This window comes from Aricia agestis, chromosome 22, assembly GCF_905147365.1.
Source record: "Aricia agestis chromosome 22, ilAriAges1.1, whole genome shotgun sequence".
NCBI lineage: Eukaryota > Metazoa > Arthropoda > Insecta > Lepidoptera > Lycaenidae > Aricia > Aricia agestis.
In genome coordinates this window covers 5597157-5624297 of record NC_056427.1, presented here as the reverse complement: position 1 = coordinate 5624297, position 27141 = coordinate 5597157, and the positions used below count along the sequence as shown (strand labels likewise).

Sequence of the window (27141 nt, the reverse complement as noted above, 5' to 3'; positions counted from 1 at the left end):
GGGAATAGGGGAGGGTAGGGAAGGGAATAGGGGAGGGTAGGGAAGGGAATAGGGTAGGGGATTGGGCCTCCGGTAAACTCACTCACTCGGCAAACACAGCGCAAGCGCTTTTTCATGCCGGTTTTCTGTGAGAACGTGGTATTTCTCCGGTCCAGCCGGCCCATTTGTGCCGAAGCATGGCTCTCCCACGTAAAGTTCATGTTCTCAAATGTCACTGATTTCATCATCGTAATAATATTATAATATTATATTTCTTTACAAGAAAACATGACTAACAATAGTATTACAAACCTTATCCTTCTTATCTGCACTTTCTTTATCATTTCCTTCACCATCCTCATGCTCCGGCTTCGTTTCTCCCTCCGACTCCGGTTTGTCATGCTCGTTGGTTTCCATCTTAGTTGGCTCCTCGGGGTCGTAGGATCCGGAGCCATTTTTTGTCTCCGCAGGTTGAACATCATCTGTCTCCATGGCCTCAGCTGAAATAAATTGAAAATAATTTAAGGTGACAGCTGAATAATGTAGTCACAGACGACTAATAGTCTAAGCGATAAGTTGAGAATGGCGAAATATAGAGATAAGGGTCATAAAAATACGTGCGATAGCTCATTACATTCGGGAAGACGAACGTCTAGAAAAATGTATCGGAAGCGTGTATTAGCACACAAAAAATTGCAAAAGTTATAAGCAAATTAGGTTGCCAAAAAAAGGTATTACGTTTTTTGTTAAAAACTCCGAAAAAAATCAATCATGATTTTTAAGTGGAATTTTTTTTCTAAACTAATAATTTAAACAATTGAAATTAAAAAAACGATTATAAACAATAAAATTTTGTTATTAAGAAAAAAAATTTGTTTCTAAAAATCATAATATTTTCAAGAATAAAGGTAAGAAAAAAATTCTTTTAAAAGCATCGAAATAGTCCATTGGTTAATAAATTTTTTATTAGCAAATGGCGGAAAAAAATTTTTTTTAGTTAATACATGTCCTTCATTGATATGAAAACAATTACGTGATAATAAATGAAACAAATTTTTTTTTGACAATATTACTTGGATTTCTAGTTTTTTGTTCAAGTTAAAAAATTATTATAAATAAAGTATTAATTTTTTTTTAACTTTTATGGCGTGATCTTATTAAGTATGTTTATATCAAGGGCTCCACGAAGTGAAAATTTTTTACGAAAATTATTTAAGATTTTATTTAAAGTACAATGAGGACGGAAGTTCGAAAAAATTTCGTTAGTTAACATTTGTCTAATTTGTTGAAAACTTTTGCAATTTTTTGTGTGCTAATACACGCTGCACACAAAAAATTGCAAAAGTTATAAGCAAATTAGGTTGCCAAAAAAAGGTATTACGTTTTTTGTTAAAAACTCCGAAAAAAATCAATCATGATTTTTAAGTGGAAATTTTTTTCTAAACTAATAATTTAAACAATTGAAATTAAAAAAACGATTATAAACAATAAAATTTTGTTATTAAGAAAAAAAAATTGTTTCTAAAAATCATAATATTTTCAAGAATAAAGGTAAGAAAAAAATTCTTTTAAAAGCATCGAAATAGTCCATTGGTTAATAAATTTTTTATTAGCAAATGGCGGAAAAAAATTTTTTTTAGTTAATATATGTCCTTCATTGATATGAAAACAATTACGTGATAATAAATGAAACAATTTTTTTTTTTTGACAATATTACTTGGATTTCTAGTTTTTTGTTCAAGTTAAAAAATTATTATAAATAAAGTATTAATTTTTTTTTTAACTTTTATGGCGTGATCTTATTAAGTATGTTTATATCAAGGGCTCCACGAAGTGAAAATTTTTTACGAAAATTATTTAAGATTTTATTTAAAGTACAATGAGGACGGAAGTTCGAAAAAATTTCGTTAGTTAACATTTGTCTAATTTGTTGAAAAATTAACTTGAAGTTAAATTTCCAACGGGAGCAATTTTTTTTGGCAACCTAATTTGCTTAAGGTGGGTACAGACTGGTGAAACGTAACATGAAATGTATAATTCTGCCTTTCATTGCATGTTCGCTGCAAGCGTGGACGCATAGCGCGCTCTTAACGCGCATTCACTACGAACCTCCCGCGTTCGTCTGTTTCCGCCATTCTGCCGCGAACACGGCCCTTCGATACACGTTTTTTTCGTGCGCGTCACTTACAAAACCATAGATCACACGAAGCATGGAGTCCGAAGACCACGTTCTTGCTATGACGATTATCAGTACTTCATTATTAATAATACATCAACTCATGAAAACACGCCGAAGACCCCGACGTTGGTGGCGGACAGAATTGTATAAACGGAGAGAAGGTAGAGAACTGCTTACTGATATGAATTTTCAGCACATAAGTGGACAATACAAAAACTTTACTAGGATGACGCCAACAGACTTTGAAAATTTACTCGAGATGATTGGACCAAGAATTAGTCGAAACCATACAAATTTAAGAGCTCCAATTTCAATCCAAGATAGGCTAGCAATAACACTTCGATTTTTAGGTTCCGGGGACTCTTACACAAGTCTGCAGTATACGTTTAGAGTATCGAAACAATCCATAAGTGCTATTGTACCTGAAGTGTGCGCCGCAATAATGGAGGAATTAAAAGAATACATTAAGGTACGTATTATGAAAATCTTTATTTATGTTTAGAAGTGTCTTTATTTATCACATTAAATCATTAAAGTCATCCATAGAAGACGTGTAAGACTCTTGTGAAGAGACCGACAAGGGCGGCTGGTTGGTTGGATAGTCAGTAGTATCTTCATTTCTTGCCGTAGTATAGCCATAGGGTCCCGCTTCGTTTGTGCCCGATGGTGGTCCGGCCGATGTTGAGGGACGATTAGAATATCCGGTCAGATCCACACAGTTCTGTCTTGCCCTGGATAAATAGTCATCTTGGTGTGAACCATATGCATGGTTATTTTGATGACGCCACGATTCGTAATATCCCCTGTCAGCTTTCATAATTATTTCAAAAATTGCATGTTCGACCGAAGTCCTAGTTTGTGGAGAATAACTAGTCATTTTAGCCCCTATAAAGGAAGCGAAACTTTTCGTTGTATCAGAAATACCTATCGAATTGTCCAATTTGTTGGCTGTTGTTTTCAGTATTCCCATCACATCTGAGAGCACATTGTCATCCCTCCTGGTTTGTTTAGCGCTCTTTGGACTACATTCATTTGGTAGTACTGGAGGGGTGAACACATTTTGGTCGGCAGTGTTTTCCAAGTCCGAGCGATGAAGTGACTCCTAAAAATGCAAAAAATAATTAATTGTTTTCTTTTTAGATACCAACGACAGCCGAAGCCTGGTTGAAGATAAGCAAGGAGTTTGAAGACCGGTGGAACTTTCCACACTGTTCAGGGGCATTAGACGGAAAGCACGTTATACTTGAAGCACCTATCAAAAGCGGAACCGAGTTCTATAATTATAAACAAAATTTTAGCATCGTTTTGTTTGCTCTAGTTGATGCAGATTATAATTTTCTATTCGTAGACGTGGGATGCCAAGGGAGAATTTCAGATGGCGGAGTTTTCAAAGATACCACATTATATGATATGATAGAGAATCACACAATAAACCTGCCATCGCCGCGTCCACTCCCCGATAGAAATATTTCCATCCCATATTTTTTTGTAGGCGATAGTGCCTTTGCTTTAAGTGAAAACTTGATGAAACCATATGGTGGGACACCTCCAAAGGGTTCATCGAAGAGAATATTTAATTACCGATTAAGTAGAGCTAGACGGATTGTTGAGAACGTATTTGGAATTATATCGTCTGTGTTCAGAGTTTTAAGAAAACCAATGCTTTTACAGCCTGATAATGCTGAATTGGTAGTTATGGCAATCGTTCTTCTACATAATTATTTGAAACGTCATTCTAGAAACGTGTTCATAACTCCAGGATTAGTTGATCAGGAGGTAGAAGGAATTTTAAATGAAGGTTCGTGGAGGCGAAATAATGACGACATGACATCATTACTGCCCATAAGAAATATTCCCAGACGATCACCTGCACATCTAAATGCTATTAGAGATGAATTGGCTGATTATTTTACGAAAGAAGGAAAGGTTTCTTGGCAAGACAGATGTTCATAGAATAATCCATACCGTATTTTTTCTCTTTCTCGGTGTGTTCCTGTCGTCTAAGAACTTCAAAGCATCATAGGCAAACCATCGACTTATGTATGTTTCCGAGGCACCTGCAACCGAGTAATACAAAGTTAATTGTTTAGGATAAATAAATAATGTAGCTGAAACATGAGGTTTGAATTCCTTTTTCTCGTTTTTGCATCGAAATTGGTCCATCCGTTTAAGCGCTACGATGCTACAGACAGACAGGCCCACAGTTTTAGGGGTCAGACTTATAACACCCCTCGTTTTACGTCAGAAGTAAACAATTACACATTCTCGTGGTATTTTTTATACACTTACATTACCACTTACATTACAATACAGGCTGTCCCGTAAATAGTACGACATACTGCCAGAGGTTAAAGTACTCATCAATACGAACAACTTTTACTATGGGACCAACTTCGAAATCGCGAAAAAAAATCAGCTGTGGCAGTATGTCGTAGTATTTACGGGACATCCTGTATGTCTTTATCTACCATTATACTTTATGTAGATACTATGTGGTTAATGTTGCTGGTTTCACAATGTTATAGATTTAAATACCAAAATTTTACACTAATTAATGTGATTACCTACTGTTTGTTAATCTTTATAAATGAAGAAAAAAAAAAACAATAATAATACAAACATTAATCATTATTCTTACCTTTTCCTGTCCCCTTTGATTTTTTTTCCTTCAGCTTTTCGCGGCGGTATGAAGAGAGAAGACTAACAATTTTGTTGTTGCATTTTTCTACAGTCATTGACATCAACTTTGCGATTTCCGACCACGCATCTTGCTTAAGATTTTTCTTAAAATAGTTTTCATTTTGTGGGTTCCACAAAATTTCACGAACTCTGTACGCATCTATCAAGCAAAATGCTTTTTCCTCACTCCACGCAGTGTCGTCCTCCATGTTCGTTGCGTGCACGTGTTGATTTCAAAACGACCGTCCACGTTGGCTGCTCCGCGCACACTGCGCGCCCCTTTGTGTTCGTTCGAAAAACCGACAAATCACGGATCGCTCCGCGCGCGGCTTGTAATGCTCGTAGCGTGCGCGTGAAATGCACATTTCGCGCGCACAAGACGTCCAAACTATGAGAAATTGTTACAAAGTGTGTTACCTTTCATGATACATTGCAGCAATGTGTACGGTGAATTCTTTCATTGCATGACACATTGCATGTTACGTTTCACCAGTCTGTACCCACCATTATAACTTTTGCAATTTTTTGTGTGCTAATACACGCTTCCGATACATTTTTCTAGACGTCTTCCCGAATCTAATGAGCTATCGCACGTATTTTTATGACCCTTATCTCTATATTTCGCCATTCTCAACTTATCGCTTAGACTATAAGGATATGTGGATAAAGTAACTAACAATTTAAAAACTGTCGTTTTTAGGGTACCCAAAGGGTAAAAAGGGGTGCGTACGTGTTGCTTGAAGAGAATTCACTGTGAAAGTAGCAGCGATGAAAGACCAACTTTTTTTCAGGTTTGTATGGGGAACCTCGTAACGCCGGTTCGCTTGCCCATACAAAAGTGAAAAAAATATATATCTTTCAGGTCTTTCAGCGCTGCTACTTTCACAGTGATCATGAAAGGAACACATACACACCCTAAAGTATTATCACTCAGTTTTGTTACACCTGTATATACCGACTGCGATCTTTTCGATGAGTAATCTAAAAGTGTGTGTGTGAGTGATCTAAAAGTTATGTAGCCAGTGTGCCAGATCATTGGCCTTGCTTTAACTACTTATTTTATACATACAGCTGTATTGTAATTTTTCATTCGTTCTTACTTTATAAGACCCACATTTTTCCATTATTTTTATATATTATTTGTAAAGTTATCAATCATCGATAAACTTACCATCATTACTCTTGGGAGCTGGGTCAGGCGATTGACTCCTGTTGATAAAAAATATAACACTCAATATCATAAATCATGATACACTAGATTTTGTTCAGTTTTATAAATAAACTAGACGTTCCGCGCGGCTTCGCCCGCGTAAATTAGATATTTCACAGATGAATTAGTCCACAAAAATTAGCCGATGATCCTCTATACGTGGTCCACTTCTTATCTGTGCCAAATAACAGAAAAATTGCTCTTTCATTATGAATTTAAAATTTTCCCCCCTTTTTGCCACATTTTCCTCTATTCTTCGTTCCTATTAGTCTTAGCGTGATGAAATAACATAGCCTATAGCCTTCCTCGATAAATTTCAAATCGGACCAATAGTTCCTGAGATTAGTGGGTTCAAACAAACAAACAGACTCTTCCGCTTTATAATATTAGTATAGATAAAATACCTATTGCTATAAGTTATAACTAAAATGTTATGCTTTCAATTGCAGCATACAGTACAATACTAATACCATAATTGCAAAAATGTGTCATCGGTAATGCAACCATTCTGCACAGCAACTAAAACTTACTCTTCATTAGCAGTCTGCACCTCCTCTGGTTTCTCTACTTTTGGATCCTCTTTTTCTTCTTCTTCAACCTTCTTTTCTTCGTCATCCTCAACATTTTCCTCTTCTTGAGTCTCTTTCGCATCTTCCTCAATCACCTTCGGAGGTTCCTCACGAATGGTCTAAAATATTAAAACAAAATTTTGGCAGTAATCTACAATTTTCTGAAAAAGCTTTAGTAAGCCAAGAGTTTAAATCACAATAAAATATTATATGCAATAAAATAAACTTGTACTTATAGTTTAACAAAAAACTAAAGAAAAAAACAATTTTTTTTTTTTTTTTTTAATTTTAACAAATTATTGCATTGTCATTGGCTCTAAATAGACGGCAAAATCGTTCTCAAAGATTCCATTACATACATACAGCCCAAGCTAATTAAAGTGTGTTAAAAAACCATTCACATAGAAAAAAAAAAAGACGACACATATTACCTTACTCACCTTTGCTGGTGTAGCAGCAAGTCTGGACGACGATGAACGCCTGGTCGTCCTCGCTGCAGGAGTAGGTTTCCTCGGTGTATCCTCGACATCCTCAGTCGACGTGTCCAAAATTGTTGTATCGGCAATCACTGTAGGACAAAATAATTTTGTTTTTAGACCTTGTAATTTCTACTGTGAATATTATGAGAGAGAGAGAGGTTATATTATTTTAAGATATATAAGCCCTTCATAGTACAATAAAGAAACTAATGTGCGACAAGCACCTACGAATAATAAAAACTAAGGAAGAGTAACTGTGTCGAAAAAATTTGTCAGCGAGTCTACAAAATGTGACACGAATACATTCATACTTTATGCATGTATTCAGTACACAATTTTGTGTAAATATAGAAGTGACAATAATTAATGTCAAGAGCTTTATTTCGTAAATTTGAGTGTTAGTGTTTCGTTGCTATTGCCATATTTTAGTGTGCGAAAAGGAACCAAATTCAAAATGTTTGAAGTATTGGAGTTACGTTTCCTTAGTTTTTATTATTAGTAGTTGAGCACATACACACATGCAATATAAAATTTTAAAAAACACACGCAAGACTTTAAAACAGTGACATTGATTTTTTTCCTTCAGTGTTTTTTGCTCTATCAAAATAACTTTAAGCTCAAAATGATGACATCATTTCAGTTTTTTATTACATATCAACATATAACATAAGTTAATATGACCGCATTAACTTGACGCATGGTTTGATGACGTCATTATGGAGCAGGCATGTTATTGTATTCCAGCGATGCGTCAAGTTTAATGTGACCGTGTTACAGTCTCGACATATTATACTGGTACATAGTAACAAAATACTGTTAAACCTCCATACAGTTAATTATAATCTTATATCTTTAAACGAGCAATTTTTGTATATATAATTGGAATCTCGGAATCGGCTCCAACAATTTACATGAAATTTAGTATATAGGGGGTTTTGGGGGCGATAAATCGATCTAGCTAGGAATTATTTTTAGAAAATGTAGTTTTATTCTTGTTTTATCGAATACCGAGCAAAGCTCGGTCTAATAGCTAGTTTATAATAAAATGTTGTTAAGATATAAACAAATAAACATACTTTGAAATTCCATGTCTTCTGATCAGTACAAGCGTATTTATTTTACAACATTCACAAATCAATATTTCTAAGGTTATCGGAAAAGCTACATTGATTGTATAAAAATGTTCTGACAAAGTGTACAAACACTTGAAAGGGTGAAAATGCTTTAAAATTAAAATTTTACGAGCAGTTTTAATGCGTTTCTTATCGTTTGCGTTTGTAGTAATTGAAAATTGCAACTCTTATCTATATTGTGATTTGTGTTGTATGGAAAAACACACTTTGTTTGTTTTGAAAATACTCAAAACAACATTAGTCTAATTTTGATACGCGTAAGGATATTAAGGAGAAGGACTTGAGCTAATTTAAAGCGCGGGAAGTTCCCATGCGATATTTTTATGATGATGATCGAAGTCACGGCAAACGTCTAGTCGAAATAACATGGTGTTTCACACGTGCTGAATACTGCTGATGTCAACTTTAAAATTGAGTTTATATTCAAGATGCGGGGTATATGATATCATAAAACTTCTTACCCTTGCCAGTCTTAGATTCTAAAGCCTTCTTCAGTCTCTCCACGAGAGCCGGCTTATTGCCTTTAGTGTCCAAGCCCAGCGCGCCAAGCTCAGATCTCAGATCCACCACTTTCATCTTAGCGGGATCCATTTTGGATGTTAAATATATACTGAACTAATACACAATAATAACTGATCACGGCACAAAACGAATATTACGTAGAAACAGTCATCACTTGTGGTAAAACAACCTTTCCACAATAGCGCGAAGCAAGCAAAGCCAATATGGCGTCGTCGCAACTCGGAAAAATGGTTGACATTGACAGGTACACTTCCGCTTACACCATAGACAAAGCCACGTCATATCTTTGTCTATGGAAGGATGCCGCGAAATTTAAAGTTCTTTTCGTTCCTTTCCTCCGGCAAATAGTGTTATAGTGTTCGGTGTCCTTTCATGATAATAATTGATAAGCAATGATTTATTTAGCATATTTTGTTTAGCATCTGCGATTCTGTTTCGAATTTTATGCAGTCGTTTGACTTTTGCATCAGAGAGTTAAGTTCAAAAATAAGCTTCTAAAATACAAACGATTTTAATCTGGTTAATAGACAATAGTCTAAGGCTGCGTTTCCACTGAAGCGGAGCGGAGCTTAGCGGTGCCGAATTGACCAATCACCATGCTCAAAATCTTCGCTGTCATTCCGCTGGAATAGCACGATTGGTCAATTCGGGCACCGCAAAGCTCCGCTCCGCTTCAGTGGAAACGCAGCCTAATACCGCGGCCGCACATCACACATGCGTCTATCGTACGAAGCTTCGTGCTATGAGACGATACCATTGGACGATACACGCATCTATCGTCCAATGGTATCGTTATAAGCACGAAGTCTTACGCAGGTGCATACAGAATACTAATTACTCACGTGCGGCCGAGGCATAAATCACAGCTGCACGCTTCGCAGCAGGCCTGCCGACAGCCGATGTCGGCGTTAAAAAGTTAAATATTATATTATTGTCTTTGCGCGCCAGTTCGAATTTACTGTTTCGGGTGAGTATTTCATGATTCCAACTTCAGCCTCAATTCTCAAAGCAATATAAAGTATAGAGAAAAATAAACATATACCGATATTAAAGATTATTTGTTATAATGATGACTTACTTTTAAGCAATGCAATATGCAGGACAATTTCAGCTGGCAACAAATTCAGTAAGTAAAATAATTATTTTTAAAATCTTGCTCCACAAAAATTTCACGCACTTCAAATTTTCCGTTCGAATCATTTCCAGTTGTCATTTGGTTCGAATGTGTCCGAAATCCGAATGGTTCGTCGAAGTTCGAACTTGGATCGAACATTGAAATTCAAATGTACCTTTTTTAAACTCAGAAAATATTTTGGATAAGAAGGTTGCCACAAAAGTTGAACAGATATGAACTGCATTATACAGTCTGTCAAAAAAGTCATGAAATTAAAAAGTGGCAACATCGTAGTGTCATCCCTTTTTTCTTACGATTGATATAAAAAAGGGATGACACTACGATGTTGCCACTTTTTAATTTTATGACTTTTTTGACAGACTGTACTTACATTAAGTTATTGAACACTACCGCGGGTATACTGATGTTTTTGTAGAAAAACTTCTAAATCATTATATTATAAAGTTTTCGTAGACAACTGTATAGTCCGTCAAGAAGGTGAGGAAATTAAAAAGTGGCAACATCGTAGTGTCATCCCTTTTTTTCTTTGAAAGGGATGACACTACGATGTTGCCACTTTTTAATTTCTTCACTTTCTTGATAGACTATACAGTCTACAACAACAGACTCAAAAAACTATAGGTCTACCAGAATCTGATGGCAAAGTGAGAAAATAAATTGACTAGCAATGCCGGGGTAACAGGAATAAAACATTTTCATCCTTTTTTATTCCTTTAGCGGCTTATTTTGTGGGTGAAACATGCAAATATAAAAATTTATCCAATGATAAGGATATTTTTTGAAAATCTGCTGTCAAAAATTGCCATCAGACTCTGGTAGACCTATAGTTTTTTGAGTCTGTTGTTGTAGACTGTATAGTCTATCAAGAAAGTGAAGAAATTAAAAAGTGGCAACATCGTAGTGTCATCCCTTTCAAAGAAAAAAGGGATGACTCTACGATACATTTACAGCTTAGTACCTAATAAAAGTTTGTCTCCGTGTGCGGCAGTTAAAAGTAGGATTAAAATTTAAAAATTACAACAGAATAATCACGTTTAATTCATCATTTCATACAAATAGTTAGTACTAGCGTAGTAGTAGTTAGTTTATTAAATATTAGGTAGGTACTCAATACTTATACAAATTTTTGTAACTTAATTCTCACTATAATATATAGCTTAATCAGTACAACATAAAAATATAATCCTCAGAGATACTCAACTCCTGTCTAAAAATTGATTTAATTGTTTAAGAAATAAGAATTAAAAGCAGACTTATTAAATAATAATAATATAATATATATCGACGCTTCACACCACGTCAGTCTGGCCCCATGGTAAGTACAGCAGAGCTAAAATGGTCACATTTAGCAATTCCTCTCAATCAATTCAGCAAATGAATTGTCAAAACTGTCAAACTGATAAATGTCAAATTAGTACGAATTACTACCGTACAGTGCGACAAGGTTAAACATGAACATGGGCGGTATCGCTGCTCGTAAAAGAGAACTGTCAAAAATGACGTTTTTGTATGATGGCAGCATTAGTTCCTTTTTTCGACACGTTCATTTAAAGACTTGTCGAGTTGAAGACATGAATTGCAAGCAGACTTGCATTTTGCGATTTTAAAAAAATGAATAATATTATGATTCTCAATGTGATTTTCCAAAGCGACCATTTTAGCCCCGCAGGACTTGTGTTACGCCTTACGGGTACCAGACAACGGAAATATATTTAATACTTTCATACTATATATATATATATATATATATATATATATATATATATATATATATATATATATATATATATATATATATATATATATATATATATATCTTAATATATATATTTCTTGTGTGCGTGTGTATGTGACTGAACTCCTCCTAAACGACTGGACCAATTTTGATGAAATTTTTTGTGTGTGTTCGTGGAGATTCGAGAATGGTTTAGATTTACAGTTTGGTCTACTGGAAAATGTTTTTTTAATTAATTTCTTATTTATAAGGAGTTGTTGATTTTGGAATGTTTTACATTAGATCCGGCGGACGGCGCTATCATCGCATTCAATATTATTCTATTTCAATTTTAGTTTGTCCTGACAGATGGTGCTACGATTAATTTGAAAAAAAATTTGTTATTCAATTCATGTGCTGATTAAAATATTAAATAAATAACACATAGGCTACAATTTTAACCGACTTTCAAAATGGGGGAGGTGTTATGTTCGTTTTCTTATATTCAACGATTACTCCGCCGTTTGTTAACCGATTTTCAAAATTTTTCTTTTGGTATATAGGGTATCATCCCAATTTGGTATTATATTCAGAAAAGTGGTGATCTGATGAAGGATCCATAAGTAATCGAGGGAACTCCTCAAAACTTATAGGGAAACATATGGTGACTTCGGTTTCGTGAGAAGTATTCTAAGCATATGCTACCAACAAGTAAGATTTTGCACCGAGATATACCTGGTATACCGTGGTTCGGAAGGTGCTGAGAGAATTCCTGATTCTTTATAGATACAAGTTTGGGAGTTTCGGCGTTGTTTTAAGAACAGAAAGCATATGCTACTATGCAAATAACATTCTTCATCATCATCATCATCATCATCACTACCATATTATACCATTTCATAGTCTTTTAGATCGAGACTCGAGTTTGTCAAGCGATAATTAAAAAAAATCTATATCTACCTAATATTATAAACCTGAAGAGTATGTTTGCTTGAACGCGTCAATCTCAGAAACTACAGGTCCGATTTAAAAACTTATCTCAGTGTTAGATAGATCATTTATCGAGTAAGACTCATAATTTATCGAGAAGGTTATATTATATTATTACTCTAAGACTAATACGACAGAAGAAACTCAGGAAAATGTGGGAAAAACGGGGGAAATATTTTTTATGGGAAAATGTACCTACGGATTCTGTAAAAATTCTAATTTACGCGGGCGAAGCCGCGCGGGACATCTAGTATATATATATATATATATATATATATATATATATATATATATATATATATATATATATATATATATATATATATATATATATATATATATATATACTTATAATTAAGATTTTTATTATATTATGATACACATATTTAATACCCATCCATGATCCAGGAACTTTTTGTTCCGTCGGCGGGATTCGAACCCGTGACCTGGCATGAGCTACCAACAGCCCACCAACTGAGCCACAGAGGTCGTCTAACATATATGAATAAATAAAATATGTTTTAATACTACCTACCCATGATATTAAAACGTTTTAATCTTATTTTAAATGTTTTATTTCGTTTTATATTCTTATTCTGGATTATGAAAATAATGTAGACAAAACTAAGCTTACTGGGTTTTCACGTTACTCAACAGTGAACAGTCAACACCAATATAAAAATAAAAACTAAAAACGCTCTTATATCCGGCTATTATTTCAACGTCCTTGAACACACTTGTTCAAGGACTTTGAAATAATAGCCGGACGGATCGCCAATCGCCATTAAGAAAAAAGTGAAGCACTCTTATTAAGCCGAGGCGATCATACGTACACATCTTACACACACACTCGCACTGTAATAAGCCGATCGTACCGCCATTACGCAATTAGACTGCATCGCGGTGTAACGTCTTTGTAATTCATAAATAAAAATAAATATGCCATCTTGTGTTGTAAAATGGTGCAAGAATAATACAACCTTACACAAAAAACACCAGGAATAACCTTTTATAGGTAAGATAACATATTTTTAAATTTTGATAAAGTAATGTATATATTAATTCAATTGCTTGGAACTCAAAACCTCAACTTCAACAGGTCAGTAGTGTCCATAACAAAGTGGGGAAATTTTCCCCAAACCGGGGAAAATTTTAAATTATTTTGAAATAATTAATTAATTAATTTTATTGTCTTTTATTAGTGTCATGCTATTGACCAGTAATTAGGCAGGAATACAATAATAGGGGTGTAGACAGTAAACGAAATCTAATACAAATTATTGTTTTTTTTGAGAGTTTGTATTAAGTATAGAATTACCGAAAATGGACTTTAATATTATAAAGTTAAAAGAAGCGGGAAATTTTAAAACGAAATTTAATAAGTGGTTTTTTAATTGAAATAAGAGAGTATTTATTTTTTAAACATATTTAAGTTTAACAAAATATGTACATCTGTAAATAAATATATTTCCTAAAAATAGTCTACACCCCTATTGATTTCTTAATTTACAAAAGTGGATATAATTGTTGTCTTAGATTTCCTTCAGCTAATGAAACTTGGAAAAATGACTGGATAGATGTTATCAGACATTGTAGAGGAAAAAGTAATTGGAAACCAACAAAATTCAGTGTCGTATCACGTATGCAGCATTCATTTTGATAGCAATGAGTTGTACAGCACTGAGACGGGGCGGGGAGGAGTGTTATAAATTTCACTTGTGTCAATAAAAATATTAATTACCAGTTGTATCACTTTGTTTCATTTCAAAAGCATATTTATTATTTACCTCATCAACCGTGTTGCTGCATAATAAAATAATTCACACTTAAAGCTCGACAAGGCTTTAAATGAACGTGGCGAAAAAAGGAAGTAACGCTGCCATTATACAAAAACGACATTTTTGACAGTTCTCCTTTACCAGCAGCGCCCACATTCATTTAAAGCCTTGTCAGTTGTCGCACTTTATTATGTTGTTACAGAATTAGAGGAAGTATTATTAACATGTCGAGTATTTATAGCTTTTGACAGAAGACATTTTGACCCGTGAAACAACTTCGTCAAATTAATTCTGGAACGAAATATAGTCGGGGAAATTTTTTACATATATGGCAACACTCAATTCTCTCACACATAGTGAAAACGGCGCCATTGTTATGCTTCACTTTTTCTTGATGGCGATCCGTCCGGCTATTATGTCAACGTCCTTGAGTGTGTTATTCAAATATCTAAAAAAACTATCCTAATCTATTATTCGTAATGTGTAAATTGTAATATGATTTAAATGCTTTTACATAGAATTTTAATTCCGAGGTCTTTAACTTTAACACAGCTTGGCGAAATTGAAAGGCGCAGTGTTATTAATGTCTTAAGACTTGTCTTGAGTGAGCACTCGCCCTTATACTACTGTAAAAACTATTGAGCTAAACGGCTGGCTCGTCTAGTCTTGATGGTACTAGGTGTAACATTAGCTAATCTCGAGGATAACCGTGTAGGAGTAGCGACGGCTTTTGCCCTAGCTTTCGCTTTATCCGTCTCCTCTGTTTCTTGTATCGTTTCTAAATTGTTCACTTCTTTATTTTGATCTCCTCCTTCGCTCATGTCAACGTCTTTAGATATTTCTTCTTTTTCCTCACCATTTCCGCTAGCCATTTCCTTGTTTTCATCAGCTACTTCTTTGAGTTCATTGCTTTCGTCAACATTTTCTACTTCTTTTACTTCATCGCTTTTATCTGTCACTTCAGTTATGTCATTAGTGTCATCTGAAGTTTCTTTCACGTCATTATTTTCAGTGGAATTACCGTCGTTAGCTTGAGAGCTATCATCCAGTTTTTCTTTATTTTCTCCTGTATTTTCCGTTACTTCTTCTGTTTTATCGACATTTTCATCATTGGTTTCTTCAACTTCATCATTGTTAGTCGGTTCTGTTTCTTTTGTTTCATTTTCCTTATCTTCTTTGTTGACTTCTTCAGTCTTCTGACTGATATTTACGTCACTATCAATCTTATCTGCAGTCTTTTCTTTTTGTTTGTCAGATGCAATCACTTCGTTTGCCTTTATTATAAATGTAGCATCACCTGTAACAGACGCATATGATATAATTTTTTCGAAGTTAGCTTTCATGGTCGTCAATGTAATTTAATTTTCCACTTATATTATAATATTTATCTAAAATTACATCTAATGCTGCCGTATTGTAAAACTGAACTCCGTCATCATGCGGGAACCGTACATTTTCAGGGATAAAACATATTATCATGTATCCTTACCTGCGACTCAAAGTATCTATTTAGCCGCAAAAAAGAACAGACAGACACACTTTCGCATTTATAATATTGGTATGGATGGATGTCACTTTAGGGCCGCGCCACAACGGAATGGCAGCGGCGAGGCGAGCACTTTCAGTGTCATATGATTTTAAACTTTATCTTCATTATTGTAATACATAAACTAGGCCTTTGCATCCGTTGTGGATGATTTATACAGTGTTTTCAGAGCGAAGTAACCACTCCTCAAATACTGTAGTGCCTGGGACAAGATTTAAATGTCCGTATGGTTGCCCAAGGCACATACGCCATTCTCGCAACATAGTCAGTCTAGTACAGAGGAAAGAACTAGTCAATACGTCTGGGACCATCTATGTGCGGGTTTCCTCACGATGTTTTCCTTCACCGTACGAGCGTCCGTATTATTGTACTTGAGATCAGAAAATGTCTCATTGGTACACGCCCCCACCCGGGATCGAACCCGCACGGCCCTCTATGAGTGCGAACAAAAGGTCTACCCATTAGGCCACGGACGCTCTTGTAATACATAGTATCGCTTGAAAAATCTACGGCCGCCCGTGGCCGCTCGTGGCCGCCCGTGGCCGCTCGTGGCCGCTGGCGGCCGCCGGCGCCCGCGATTTCTCAAGCGATACTATGTATTACTTTAATGAAGATAAAGTTTAAAATCATGTGAAACTGAAAGTGCTCGCCTCGCCTCTGCCATTCCGGTGTGGCGCGGCCCTTAATGTTACAAACATTACAACTTACCAACTTTAGTCTCATTTTCTTTTAGAATTCTATCATAATCGTCTTTACTTTCGAAACCAACAACAAGTAGATTATTTACGGTTTTGTGTTTTTTAATCGATTTTGGATTAAATTTGCTGAGGAAATCGTAAATTAGTGCCTTGGCTGGCAGAGAAGGCTTTCCTAGTAGCTGAAACATTAAAATAAAATTACGATAAATAAAATTATTATTAAAATAAAAAATTAAATACGTGTGGCACTCGTGGACTGCCGCGGTAAAGCTATTGCATAGCATTTTTATCAACTTATGCAATTACTAGTTGTCCCGGCAAACATTGTTTTGCCATACAAAGTATTTTGCCCATATTAGTTTATTTAAGTGACTAAATAAGTATGTCACCATGACAACATCCATCGCTATCCCGTCGCACAAACAATGGTCGCCGTCAGTCTAGAGTTGTAATAATTTACTATTATTTATTCAACAAATGCACTTACGAGGGCTGCTATTTATGTATCCGGAACTGGCCACTTACAAGAACAATATTTAAAAAGTAATTACAACATTTGAAAATAGAACTCTTTGGTTGAAGAATACATTTTGTTTCATGTGACTGTCAATTATTTTTCCATTGTGGCGTCATTTTGAAAATTGCGTGTCTTCATTTGCCATGGATTTAACGCGTGAACATTTTCGTGCAATGATTTACTACGATTTTCAGCGTGGGCTAAATCAACAACAGTGCTTTATTCAACTCACCGCAACTTTTGGAGATGAAGCACCATCAAAAACCACTGTTTATCACTGGTACAGTGAGTTTAATCGTGGGCGGTCTATGCTCACGGATGAAAATAAAGAAGGTCGCCCAAAAACAGCTGTTGTCCCACAAAATATAGATGCTGTGCGGGAACTAATAATGCGTGATCGTCATGTTACATATCGCGAGATAGAGGCGTCCTTAGGCATAAGTATGACGAGCATACATAAGATATTACACGAACATTTGGCTGTAAAAAAAATATGTTCGCGTTGGATTCCGCACAACTTGACAATCGATCAAAAACGGGCTCGTGTCGATTGGTGCAAAAAAATGATAAAAAAATACAACCGTGGTACGTCAAAAGCCGTTTATAATATCTACACAGGTGATGAATCTTGGATCTATGCATATGACCCCGAAACTAAACAACAGTCAACGGTGTGGGTGTTCCAAGATGAGCCGAAACCAACAAAAGTTACTCGTGCAAAAAGTACTTTGAAGCAAATGGTCGCCTGTTTTTTTGGAATTAATGGACATGTGGCTACAGTGCCATTAAAGAATCGTAAAACGGTTAATTCTGAATGGTATACGACCATTTGTTTACCAGAAGTCTTTGAAGAAATAAGAAAGGACAACCGACAACGCAGAATCATATTACATCACGACAATGCTAGCTGTCACACCTCAGCTGAAACAACTCAGTTTTTGGAGGGTCAAAAGATCGAATTGACTGGTCATCCGCCGTACAGCCCTGATTTGGCACCTAACGATTTCTTTTTATTTCCATACGCGAAGAACAAATTACGTGGTCAACGTTTTTCGAGCCGCGAAGAGGCTGTTGATGCGTTCAAAATGCACGTTTTGGAGATACCTCAATCAGAATGGAAAAAGTGCTATGAAAATTGGTTCCAGCGTATGCAAAAGTGTGTCGATCATCGCGGCGAATATTTTGAAAAGCAATAAAACCATATTAAATGATATATGTTTGTTTTTTTTTTAATTCCGGATACATAAATAGCAGCCCTCGTATCAATATAAAAAGTAGCCAGTAGCCGATTCTCAGACCTACTGAATATGCATATAAAATTTGGTAAAAATCAGTAAAGACGTTTCGGAGGAGTACGGTAACTAACATTGTGACACGAGAATTTTATATATTTTAAAATTATAATTCGAATACGACTAGTCGCACTCACACTCTAGATGCATTCGTGTAGACTAGCTATTGCTATGGAATAGATTTACCGCGGCAGTCCCTGAGTGCCACACGTATTTTTAGGTCTCTTTGGTGGGGTGATGAAATCAACGACACTTTAGCGATGTATCAAGACACTTACCATTACATACATCTGTGTCTTTTGTTCTCCTTGAGTTGGTTTGAACACAATTTGCGTATTCACCTGCTCATCTGCTTTATTATTTTCTGTCTCTTTCTCTGATGTATTCTCAAGAGCATCTGACTCCTGATTGGTCGACTTGTCAGCGTCATTGGTTTCAGTCATAATATTATTCGCATCGTACAATGATTGGCGTAGAGTCTCTTTCAGTTCTCTCATGATCATTTCCTTCGCAACAATGAAGTCTTTCTCACAATACATCACTTTGGCGAATTCCTGAAATTATAATGTTTAAATTATAAGAACATATTATTTTCATTCAAATTTTCTTCTTTTTTTAAATTTTTATAGATAACCACAGATAAATCCCTATTTTATAATTATTATAAAATAGGGATTTATCTGTGGTTACTGTAATGTTTTTTTTTGTGTAATGTTTAATTTGTGTAAGGACATGCGTACACGCGGGTCTGTGTGACGTCGCAGAGTCAGTCCGGAACAAACGGTTGCACTAGCTGTATGTGTCTCACTTATACCTCAGTTACCTGGATTTGTCTTTAACTACTTTTATTTTAGATTTGACTTTGTTTTGTAAGATTTCAGATTTGATACAGTTTGATTAAAACTCTTCCTCATATTAGCATATTCATAATTCCATACTAATCCATACTTAATATTACAAATGCGAAAGTGCGTCCATCTGTCTGTCCGTCTGTCTGTCTGTTACCTCTTCACACTCAAACCTCTGAACCGATTTTGCTGAAATTTGGCATGGAGATACCTCGGGTCCTGGGAAAGGACATAGGAAACTTTTTACCCCGAAACATGTACGGTTCTCGTGCGATAAACGAGTTTTAGCGCAATGGAGTCGCGGGCGTCATCGAGATATTAATAATATACAAAATTACTTACGTCCTTAAAATTAAGCAGCAGTTTTGGTAATCTGTTTTCGATCAGCAAATCCATTAATTTGTAATATTGTTTGAGTTTAATCCTCTTTTCGTCCTTTCTGTCTGTTTCCGGCTTCTCAGTTCCATTCTCTTCACTTGTTAGATCAATTGTTTTATTGTCTGCAGTTTCGTTTGCTGCTTCAACATTTGTAGCGTCATTATTGGCTTTGTCTGCATCTTCTACTGCAGTATTATTCTCATTTTCAGCTGATTCAACAACATCTTCTTGTGGTTTATTTGCGGCATCACCTGATGTCATTTCAACATCAGCTTCATCTTTACTTGTATCTACTTCTTCCCTTTTTTCAAGGTCTGGCAGATCTTTTAAACACTCAAATATTTCGTCCTCATTGTCACCATGAATTTTTAAAAGCTGAAAGAGTGATTAAAATATTGTAGTACTTACTTTAATTAAAATTCCTTCAAAGGGGTATGAAGATTTTGGCCGACCTACTTTCGCTAAATGTGTTTTTTCGCGTTCACGAATATTTTTTTCAAAAATGGACAGCTAACATCAATACAAACAAAAAATAATCTTAGACAAAACCGCGTAAGGTGTCACATTTTGAAGATTTGAGCTGCCAAAGTTGCAATATCTTAAATTCGTAAAACTTTAGCAGCTCATATTTTCGAAATGTGAAAAAAAAATTCGTGAACGCGAAAAAACACATTTAGAGGACATTAGGTCGGCCAGGCTCCATACAAATATCTTTATACCCCTTTATCGGTTTCGACCATAAAGTTAATATAGGTACCTAGCGGAATAGAGAAACAAAGGCCTGAGCAAGAGAGATGTCACTATCAGTAACACTACATGGTAAAAAGGGACGTGTGATACATGACAGCAGCACTCTTTTTTTGACGTCCAGTCGGCACATGCCGCACGTTGACAATTTAATCTCATAGAAATCATGTTCAATGATGCTTGTGTAAGAGTATACGTACACATATTTTTACACACAGATGAAACCAATTTCGGTTTCGTTTGACAGCTCAATGCTCTATTCCGCTAGGTATATTAATTTTATGGTTTCGACATAGTTGCATTTCTTATTACATGATTCATCTGCATATTAGATCATGATAGGAAAGCTTGATTTCTACTTAGATGATCATGGAGATGTTAGCACCATGTAATTTCACATCAAAAATATACAATCATAGACAAAACATCATTTTTGTAATGGGGTAATGTTTGAACTGTTTGCGGCCAATTAGTAGCTACGGTACAAAATATGGTATTGTGATTACAAATATACTTACACTATCAATCATGTTCTGCATTTTATTTTTGAGTAGCATATTGATCTTGGATTTGAAGAACTTGTGTATTCTCTCTGAAACACAAAAGTTATTATGCATTATATTGTAAAGTTAAGAGGCAAGGAGTTTGTTTAAAAGTAGTATAATTATTGCAAAATTATTTTTATAAAAGAAAATGTTACAAATGATATGTCAAATATAACATAATATATTTATCTATCCATTAAATGCCTCTACATACAAATGTAAGGCATGTAATGCAAAAATTTAGACATCCTATCAAGATTTCTAGAAATAATATAATTTCTGGCTTTGCAGAATAAGATATCCTCAAACTTGAAAGAATTTCAAATGTATTGAATTTACATGTCACACAAAACTTCATTTGTGCTGACTGCCATCCAATCACGAGTAAATTGTAAAATATATTACTTTTTACTCTTAAAATGTGATTTGTTTCTAAAAGTATGCACTTTTAGACGAATCACAATGAAAATAATACCTGTCTCCGGTCCGCTTATGTTCTTTATCACTATCGGCACATTTTTCTTATGCTCTGCCTTAGCATAGGTCATCTCAATGGCCTCAATAATTTCACTATCAACGTCCTTCTTATATTTCTTTTTATAAACTCCCTCGATTTCTGCCTTCGTCCTGACTTGTTTGTTCATCATGACGTCGTGTATTCTCTTACGTACGAGAGACTTCACGTTTCTCATGCTGGACGACAGCATCAACCGTTTCCTTTGGTCTTCGGTCAGCTGCGGGGAGGTCTTAATGCGTTTCAAGATTTCCCCGAGGGCCAACTCGAGTCGTCCATTCATGGAGGGGTTGGGTTGGACGCCAGGACGCAAAACGTCCTCGTGCGTGAAAACTTTCTTCTTAGCCAGTATTGCAGTGTCTTTGGGACTGACCTGAGTTCTTTCAGGAACTTTTTGCGGTCTGAAACTTGGTGCGGTGCTAGCCCTGGGCTCGAACCCTTTGGGTTTATTTGGGAAGGGCTTGGCCTTTTTAAATTGCTGTGTTGTGACGTTCATTAGTGGCTTGGGTTTATATTTGCTATCAGCCCAATCATTGCGACTCTGTTTGGGCGGTGGTTGGTCGTAGCTCCTATCGGATGGACGTTTGTAGCTCTTCGAGCTACTGGGGTTATAATTGTCGCTATAGTTGTTGCTATAGCTTTTTGGTTCCGGACGGCCAAACGACGAAGAGGGGTGTTCATTGAACGTATTCAGCCTCTGAAAATCAAATATAATAAGATGTAGATCAGTCGTATCAAATAAATTATTAGAATGGAGTTGAGAGTGCTCCTGTACATACTTGGGCCCCATAAAATAACAAGGTGGTAGTTATACCAATTATACCAGTTATATCTGGTTAGTTTGAAACCAACCACCAAACATAAGGTGAAAGAAATTAGACTGTCTACATTTTTAAAGATCCCTGACATATATAACCAACAAGTATGAGTAGTGATTGCCTAAAACAAAACCAGGTGAGGTATGTAAAGCAAGAGGAATATACCAGCTCGACTCTGCTTCTACCACTTAATGTTTCTACATCTTCTCAAGATGCAATGGCCAGTGAAGCAGAGTTTTAGAAGCTCAATCCTGAGACAGGAATGGATCATTCTAGGCTGGCCATATCCCCAGTATATAGGGCTATGGCCTCCATCTTTCGACACAACACCTCTTGGTCAGAATACTTAGACAGATAACACTAATAATAGACGACTCAGGCATAAGATTTGTACAATCTAACTAAGATTTGTACATCTATGAAAGTATCAAATTTGTATTGATTTTTTACAACAGTATGTATATATTACACCTTGTATAAAATGCATGTTGGTACCTTTTATGCTAAGAAGAACAGCTCCTCAATAATTTGTAATGAAATAAATTATTATTATTAAGTTGTTTAATGTTTATTCCGAATTATTACGGGATACCGGATTTGAGTCAGGGATACAGTAATTACTATATAATTATAATATTCATTAGATTTTACTTGAAAGACAATATTCTAGGGTTTGTCATGAATTCTAAATTAAAGACGACCTCTGTGGCTCGGTTGGCTGTTGGTAGCTCAAGCCTGGGGTCGCCGGTTCGAATCCCGCCGACGGAACAAAAAGTTTTCAAAGTTTCTGGGTCATGGATATGTATTAAAAATATCATATTATAGTAAAAATCTTAAATATATGTATAGTATGAAAGTATTAAATATATTTCCGTTGTTTGGTACCCGTAACACAAGTCCAGGTTCCAATATGTAATGTATAATGATGTACTTATTCCAATTTTTTTCCCTTCAATGTATTTTGAAATTTGGCAGCTATCTTTTTAGACTATAGTTACACGGTCAGTCTGGCTTCAGTTTAAACTACAACTCGGGCGAATTAACATGACACCTGGTTCAATTGACGTTTCTCTTAAGTACTGAGTGCAAAAAAAGTTTTTTTATTTTAAGTTATTTCAAAAAAAAAATACGTTACCGGAACTAGTTATTTTTATAGGGCTACACTAACCACAGTATTAACCAAGTACGAGTTGGACTCGCCCAAGGGTTCCCCAGCAGGAATACGAGGTTTATGGATGTGTCCGATAATTTGTATCTAGCTTCATATTAATATATTCCGTGAGTAGCTAATTCATACCACAGACGCACGGCAATGTTCAAACGTTAATACGAATAGCAAAAACTTAACAAATTTAACGTTCAAACGTAACAACTAACAAATAACACAACAAAACTCAACAAAAATCCAAAAACAATAACCATTAACTACTAACAAATAACTCCGAAACGCAAACTCAATAACACACGTGTAACGGTAACAGATATAATATGCTAACGCTACTGGACGCGTACGACGAGAGCGGGGTGCTGCGCGGGGAAGCGAGGGAGGGGTAAAATTTAAGCCAGGTGTCAAGTTAACTCGCCCGAGTTGTATAAAGTTAATATACCTAGTGGAATAGAGTAACAAAGGCCTGAGCAAGAGAGATATCACTATCAGTAACACTGCGTGGTAAAGAGAGACGTGTGATACATGACAGCAGCACTCTTTTTTTTTGACGTCAAGTCGGCATGTGCCTCACGTTGACAATTTAATCTTATAGAATTCATTTTCAATCATGCTTTAGTAAGTGTATACGTACACATATTTTTCACACAGATGAAAACCAATTTTGGTATAGTCACAGAATATATATTAGTAGTACCAACAGAAGTCTCACTAGCGAAACCCCTTTAAAGAAATAACGACTCATGTTACGATACTATTCAGTTCAAATTCCGACCGCGCAGTGCTAGGTGCCTACAATTATATTCACCTACATGTCCGCTCTCTGTCTATCGCATAACTCGTACCTTTTCTGACGAAATCAAGGTTTTCGCCTTTTAGGTTGGGTTGCACCAGAGGCGTGGTGAAAGTTAAAGTTAAATATGGCGTCCAAACACCCCATATTCTCATACGACATCTGTCAATTTTTCCGGTTATAGATAAGGTCAAAGTCAAAGTTAGTTGGTGCAACCCAGTCTTAGAAAACAAAATATTATTTTTTAATTACTATTGGTATGAATAGCAAACCTTTTTATAGCAATATAAAATTTTAGTAACCCAACCTATATTTTATAGTAGTTTTATATATTCGATTATAGTGCAGGAAACATTTACAATTTAAACATAGTAACTTGTGTGTATTTCTGTGTAGTTTGTGCGTTTCTTTGTATGAAATTGGTTTATTTGCTATGAATAAAATTCCTCTATGATCAGTAAACAGTAAATACGCGACGAAAAATCTTGCGCGTGCGTCACCGCTCGCTTGTGAGTCCCTACTGATTGGCCACCCGCGGGTGGTACTTACAGTTAGATAGGTACCTATTCTCGTGAGTGGGACAGGCCTGGTATAGTATAGTAGTGCTAGGTATATTAACTTTATGGTTTAAACCATCTGCATCAGTCAGAGACTGACTCGTATGTCAACTAGAATCGGTCTTTGATCCTTTACTTCTTCTGGTGCCCCTCAGACGTGATGCCCTAGGCAATCGCTTAATTTGATTAAGGGTTAATCCATCACTGATCAGACTGATGGATTGACTGACAGTGTAACCACACTCTTACCCCTGGAAAATAAGTAATATTGCACTGCAATACATCCACTGATGTAACAATTGCATCAGTACAGTGGATGTATTATAACATGTTAGGCATCCATTACACGGTAGGTTTTGCTGTCAGTTTAATCACAGTCATGGCTGTAACTGATGGATAACCTACCGTGTAAGAGCGTGACAGGCGGATGCATGAAGTTGATTGACGAAAATCTGGATATTTTGATTTTTGCTTCATGCAACCATCAGTCACGAATTTTGAGTGAGTGTTGTCACATCTGACAAAATAGGAAAAAAATTAGAAACATATACCTTTGGAAATTTTGGCTTTGACTGACATAAAACTGAAGAGAATTGAGTGACAGTCCATCAGTGACCATCAGTCAAACATAATTCATAATTGACGGAATTGACTGTCGCTTGTATGAGCGTGTAATGGATGCCTTAGACAATAGACATTAGACAAAGAGTAGAACTCTAAGCCCAGGCGCGCAGTAGCGGCCAGGCCTCAGCGGCCGGGTCGCGGCGGCCATCGAATACATGGTGTGGCCGCTGGCCACCGTGCGGCCAGGTGCGCGCGGTCTATGGCGGTTTCATACTAAGGCATCTATCTCGATGGCCGCCGCTAGTGCGCACCCGGGCTAAGATTGTTGTACGTGATCTTCTAAATATCTGTAACATAATTAATATATAATCTTACCTGAGAGAACAACTGGTTTTCCACTTGTCTTTGCTTGAATATTATTTCACGTTGCCTTTTTAAAATTTCCAATTCCATGTCCAAATTCTGTTCAAAAAGTAGATGTGATTAATACCTCGATCGGGGGAATCGCAGAGATAATAGATTTTCAATTATTATGCAACAGGCGGGTGCCACTTGGGGGATTGATGGGTTAACAAAAGAGTAGGCACATGCAAATTACATTTTTAAAGTAAATAATGTAAGAAGAATTTCAAAAGTAATATTACAAATGTCAAAAAAATACTGTGTGTTGCCTCTTTACATTAAAACCCAGAAGTCAGAATATACATCTCAGAACCAATTTTGATTATGTCCACACTTATCTTATCTTAAATCTTTAAACGAGCAATTCTTGTATACATATATAATTGGAATCTCGGAATCGGCTCCAACGATTTTCATGAAATTTAGTATATAGGGGGTTTCAGGGGCGATAAACGGTTCTAGCTAGGAATCATTTTTAGAAAATGTCATTTCGTGTTTTATCTAGCTAGTATTAGAAATGCGAAAGTGTGTGCAGTCTGTCTGTTATCACTTTAGGACCAAACCGCTGAACTGATTTTGCTGAAATTTGGTGTGAATGTACATGAAGTCCTGGGAAAGGGTTTCGGATGCTTTTCATCCTGCAAAAATGTACGGTCCTCACACGATCAACGATCTTTAGAACGGACTTGCGGGCTATCTATACTGTACCATACTCGGCGAAACATGGCGATAGCGGTCATTGACTCCCTGTCAAAAACTTGTCAGCTGATGTTGTCAATCGCGATTTTTAACCCATCAAGCCCCATAAACTCACCAGTGAGCGAGACACAATAGAAACAATAGATTTCCAAGAATCCACGATCGTAGTTTTTGACAGGGAGTCAATGTCCGCTACCGCCATGTTTCGCCGAGTACAGTACGCTACATTCGGTGGTACAAAGAGAATATAATTATAATCACTACTTGGTACGGTATAGTACCTATAGGATCTAGGAAGTCTTTTCGTGATCACTTGTGCAAGAAAACAAGTCATGTTTAACACACAAACTTTATAGCACTTTTTGTCATAGACTTATTTATATACTGATGCTTTTTGTAGTGTAAAACTAAATGAATCATATCGATTAATTAAAAATTGTAAAATGGCTGAGACGTGATACCTGTAATTCGTTCTGGAGCAATGGACCGTCGTTGGTTGGATAGTTCCGCCCACGGCTGCTATCATTTCCATTTCGGAAAGGCCTCATGGTAAATTTTACGTCTTAATATGAACAAGTAATGAAATAATTTACAAAATTTTCCGATGCAAACGATGCGAACAGCCGCAAATTGTAAATGACAAAATGACAAATGTCAGTTTTTTTTTTTAAGTTGCCAGTTGCCACTTGC

The 27141-nt window shown here is 35.9% G+C and overlaps 4 protein-coding genes across 5 annotated transcripts in view; 1 reads left to right on the top strand and 3 right to left on the bottom strand.

The window, feature by feature from the left end:
- The window catches only part of LOC121738007 (heterogeneous nuclear ribonucleoprotein U-like protein 1), a 36125-nt gene extending 27163 nt beyond the window's left edge, over positions 1 to 8962 (bottom strand). Inside the window, exons 1-5 of the mRNA XM_042129801.1 lie at positions 8691 to 8962; positions 7049 to 7185; positions 6579 to 6736; positions 6010 to 6047; positions 292 to 479 (exon numbers count right to left, since the gene is read on the bottom strand). Of these exons, the coding sequence (XP_041985735.1) occupies positions 292 to 479; positions 6010 to 6047; positions 6579 to 6736; positions 7049 to 7185; positions 8691 to 8820 (651 nt within the window). The 5' untranslated portion in view covers positions 8821 to 8962. The remainder of the gene's footprint in view (positions 1 to 291; positions 480 to 6009; positions 6048 to 6578; positions 6737 to 7048; positions 7186 to 8690) is intronic.
- Positions 1983 to 4685, top strand: LOC121738008 (protein ALP1-like). Its single transcript, XM_042129802.1, has 2 exons — positions 1983 to 2628; positions 3300 to 4685. The coding sequence occupies exons 1-2, from the start codon at positions 2191 to 2193 to the stop codon at positions 4110 to 4112; spliced, it is 1251 nt and encodes a 416-aa protein (XP_041985736.1). The 5' UTR covers positions 1983 to 2190; the 3' UTR covers positions 4113 to 4685.
- LOC121738009 lies at positions 2649 to 5335 on the bottom strand. Its single transcript, XM_042129803.1, has 3 exons — positions 4798 to 5335; positions 4125 to 4216; positions 2649 to 3261 (listed from the first exon to the last, which is right to left on the bottom strand). The coding sequence occupies exons 1-3, from the start codon at positions 5045 to 5047 to the stop codon at positions 2677 to 2679; spliced, it is 927 nt and encodes a 308-aa protein (XP_041985737.1). The 5' UTR covers positions 5048 to 5335; the 3' UTR covers positions 2649 to 2676.
- Positions 8963 to 14501: 5539 nt separating the features above from the next.
- LOC121738077 (protein PF14_0175-like) lies at positions 14502 to 27076 on the bottom strand. 2 transcript variants are annotated; one of them, XM_042129910.1, is made up of 9 exons: positions 26913 to 27076; positions 25726 to 25812; positions 21415 to 22150; positions 20913 to 20986; positions 19612 to 20022; positions 18700 to 18975; positions 16623 to 16791; positions 15592 to 15665; positions 14502 to 15561 (listed from the first exon to the last, which is right to left on the bottom strand). In XM_042129910.1, the coding sequence occupies exons 1-9, from the start codon at positions 26997 to 26999 to the stop codon at positions 15004 to 15006; spliced, it is 2472 nt and encodes an 823-aa protein (XP_041985844.1). In that variant the 5' UTR covers positions 27000 to 27076; the 3' UTR covers positions 14502 to 15003. The 2 variants fall into 2 exon arrangements, with proteins under 2 accessions (XP_041985844.1, XP_041985842.1); XM_042129908.1 differs by having other exon boundaries at positions 14502 to 15665.
- Between the last annotated feature and the right edge of the window lie 65 nt (positions 27077 to 27141).

What these genes read in the sequence shown, in the direction of transcription:
- LOC121738008 (XM_042129802.1), top strand. Translation starts at nt 2,191, where the DNA reads ATGGAGTCCGAAGACCACGTTCTTGCTATGACGATTATCAGTACTTCA. An exon ending in AATTAAAAGAATACATTAAG is followed by an intron (nt 2,629 to 3,299) that starts GTACGTATTATG and finishes TTTTCTTTTTAG; the next exon opens with ATACCAACGACAGCCGAAGC.
- LOC121738009 (XM_042129803.1), bottom strand. Translation starts at nt 5,047, where the DNA reads ATGGAGGACGACACTGCGTGGAGTGAGGAAAAAGCATTTTGCTTGATA. An exon ending in ATCAAAGGGGACAGGAAAAG is followed by an intron (nt 4,217 to 4,797) that starts GTAAGAATAATG and finishes ACTCGGTTGCAG; the next exon opens with GTGCCTCGGAAACATACATA. An exon ending in CGAGAAAGAGAAAAAATACG is followed by an intron (nt 3,262 to 4,124) that starts GTATGGATTATT and finishes TTGCATTTTTAG; the next exon opens with GAGTCACTTCATCGCTCGGA.
- LOC121738077 (XM_042129908.1), bottom strand. Translation starts at nt 26,999, where the DNA reads ATGAGGCCTTTCCGAAATGGAAATGATAGCAGCCGTGGGCGGAACTAT. An exon ending in AAAACCAGTTGTTCTCTCAG is followed by an intron (nt 22,151 to 25,725) that starts GTAAGATTATAT and finishes TTTGATTTTCAG; the next exon opens with AGGCTGAATACGTTCAATGA. An exon ending in CATAAGCGGACCGGAGACAG is followed by an intron (nt 20,987 to 21,414) that starts GTATTATTTTCA and finishes TTTGTGTTTCAG; the next exon opens with AGAGAATACACAAGTTCTTC.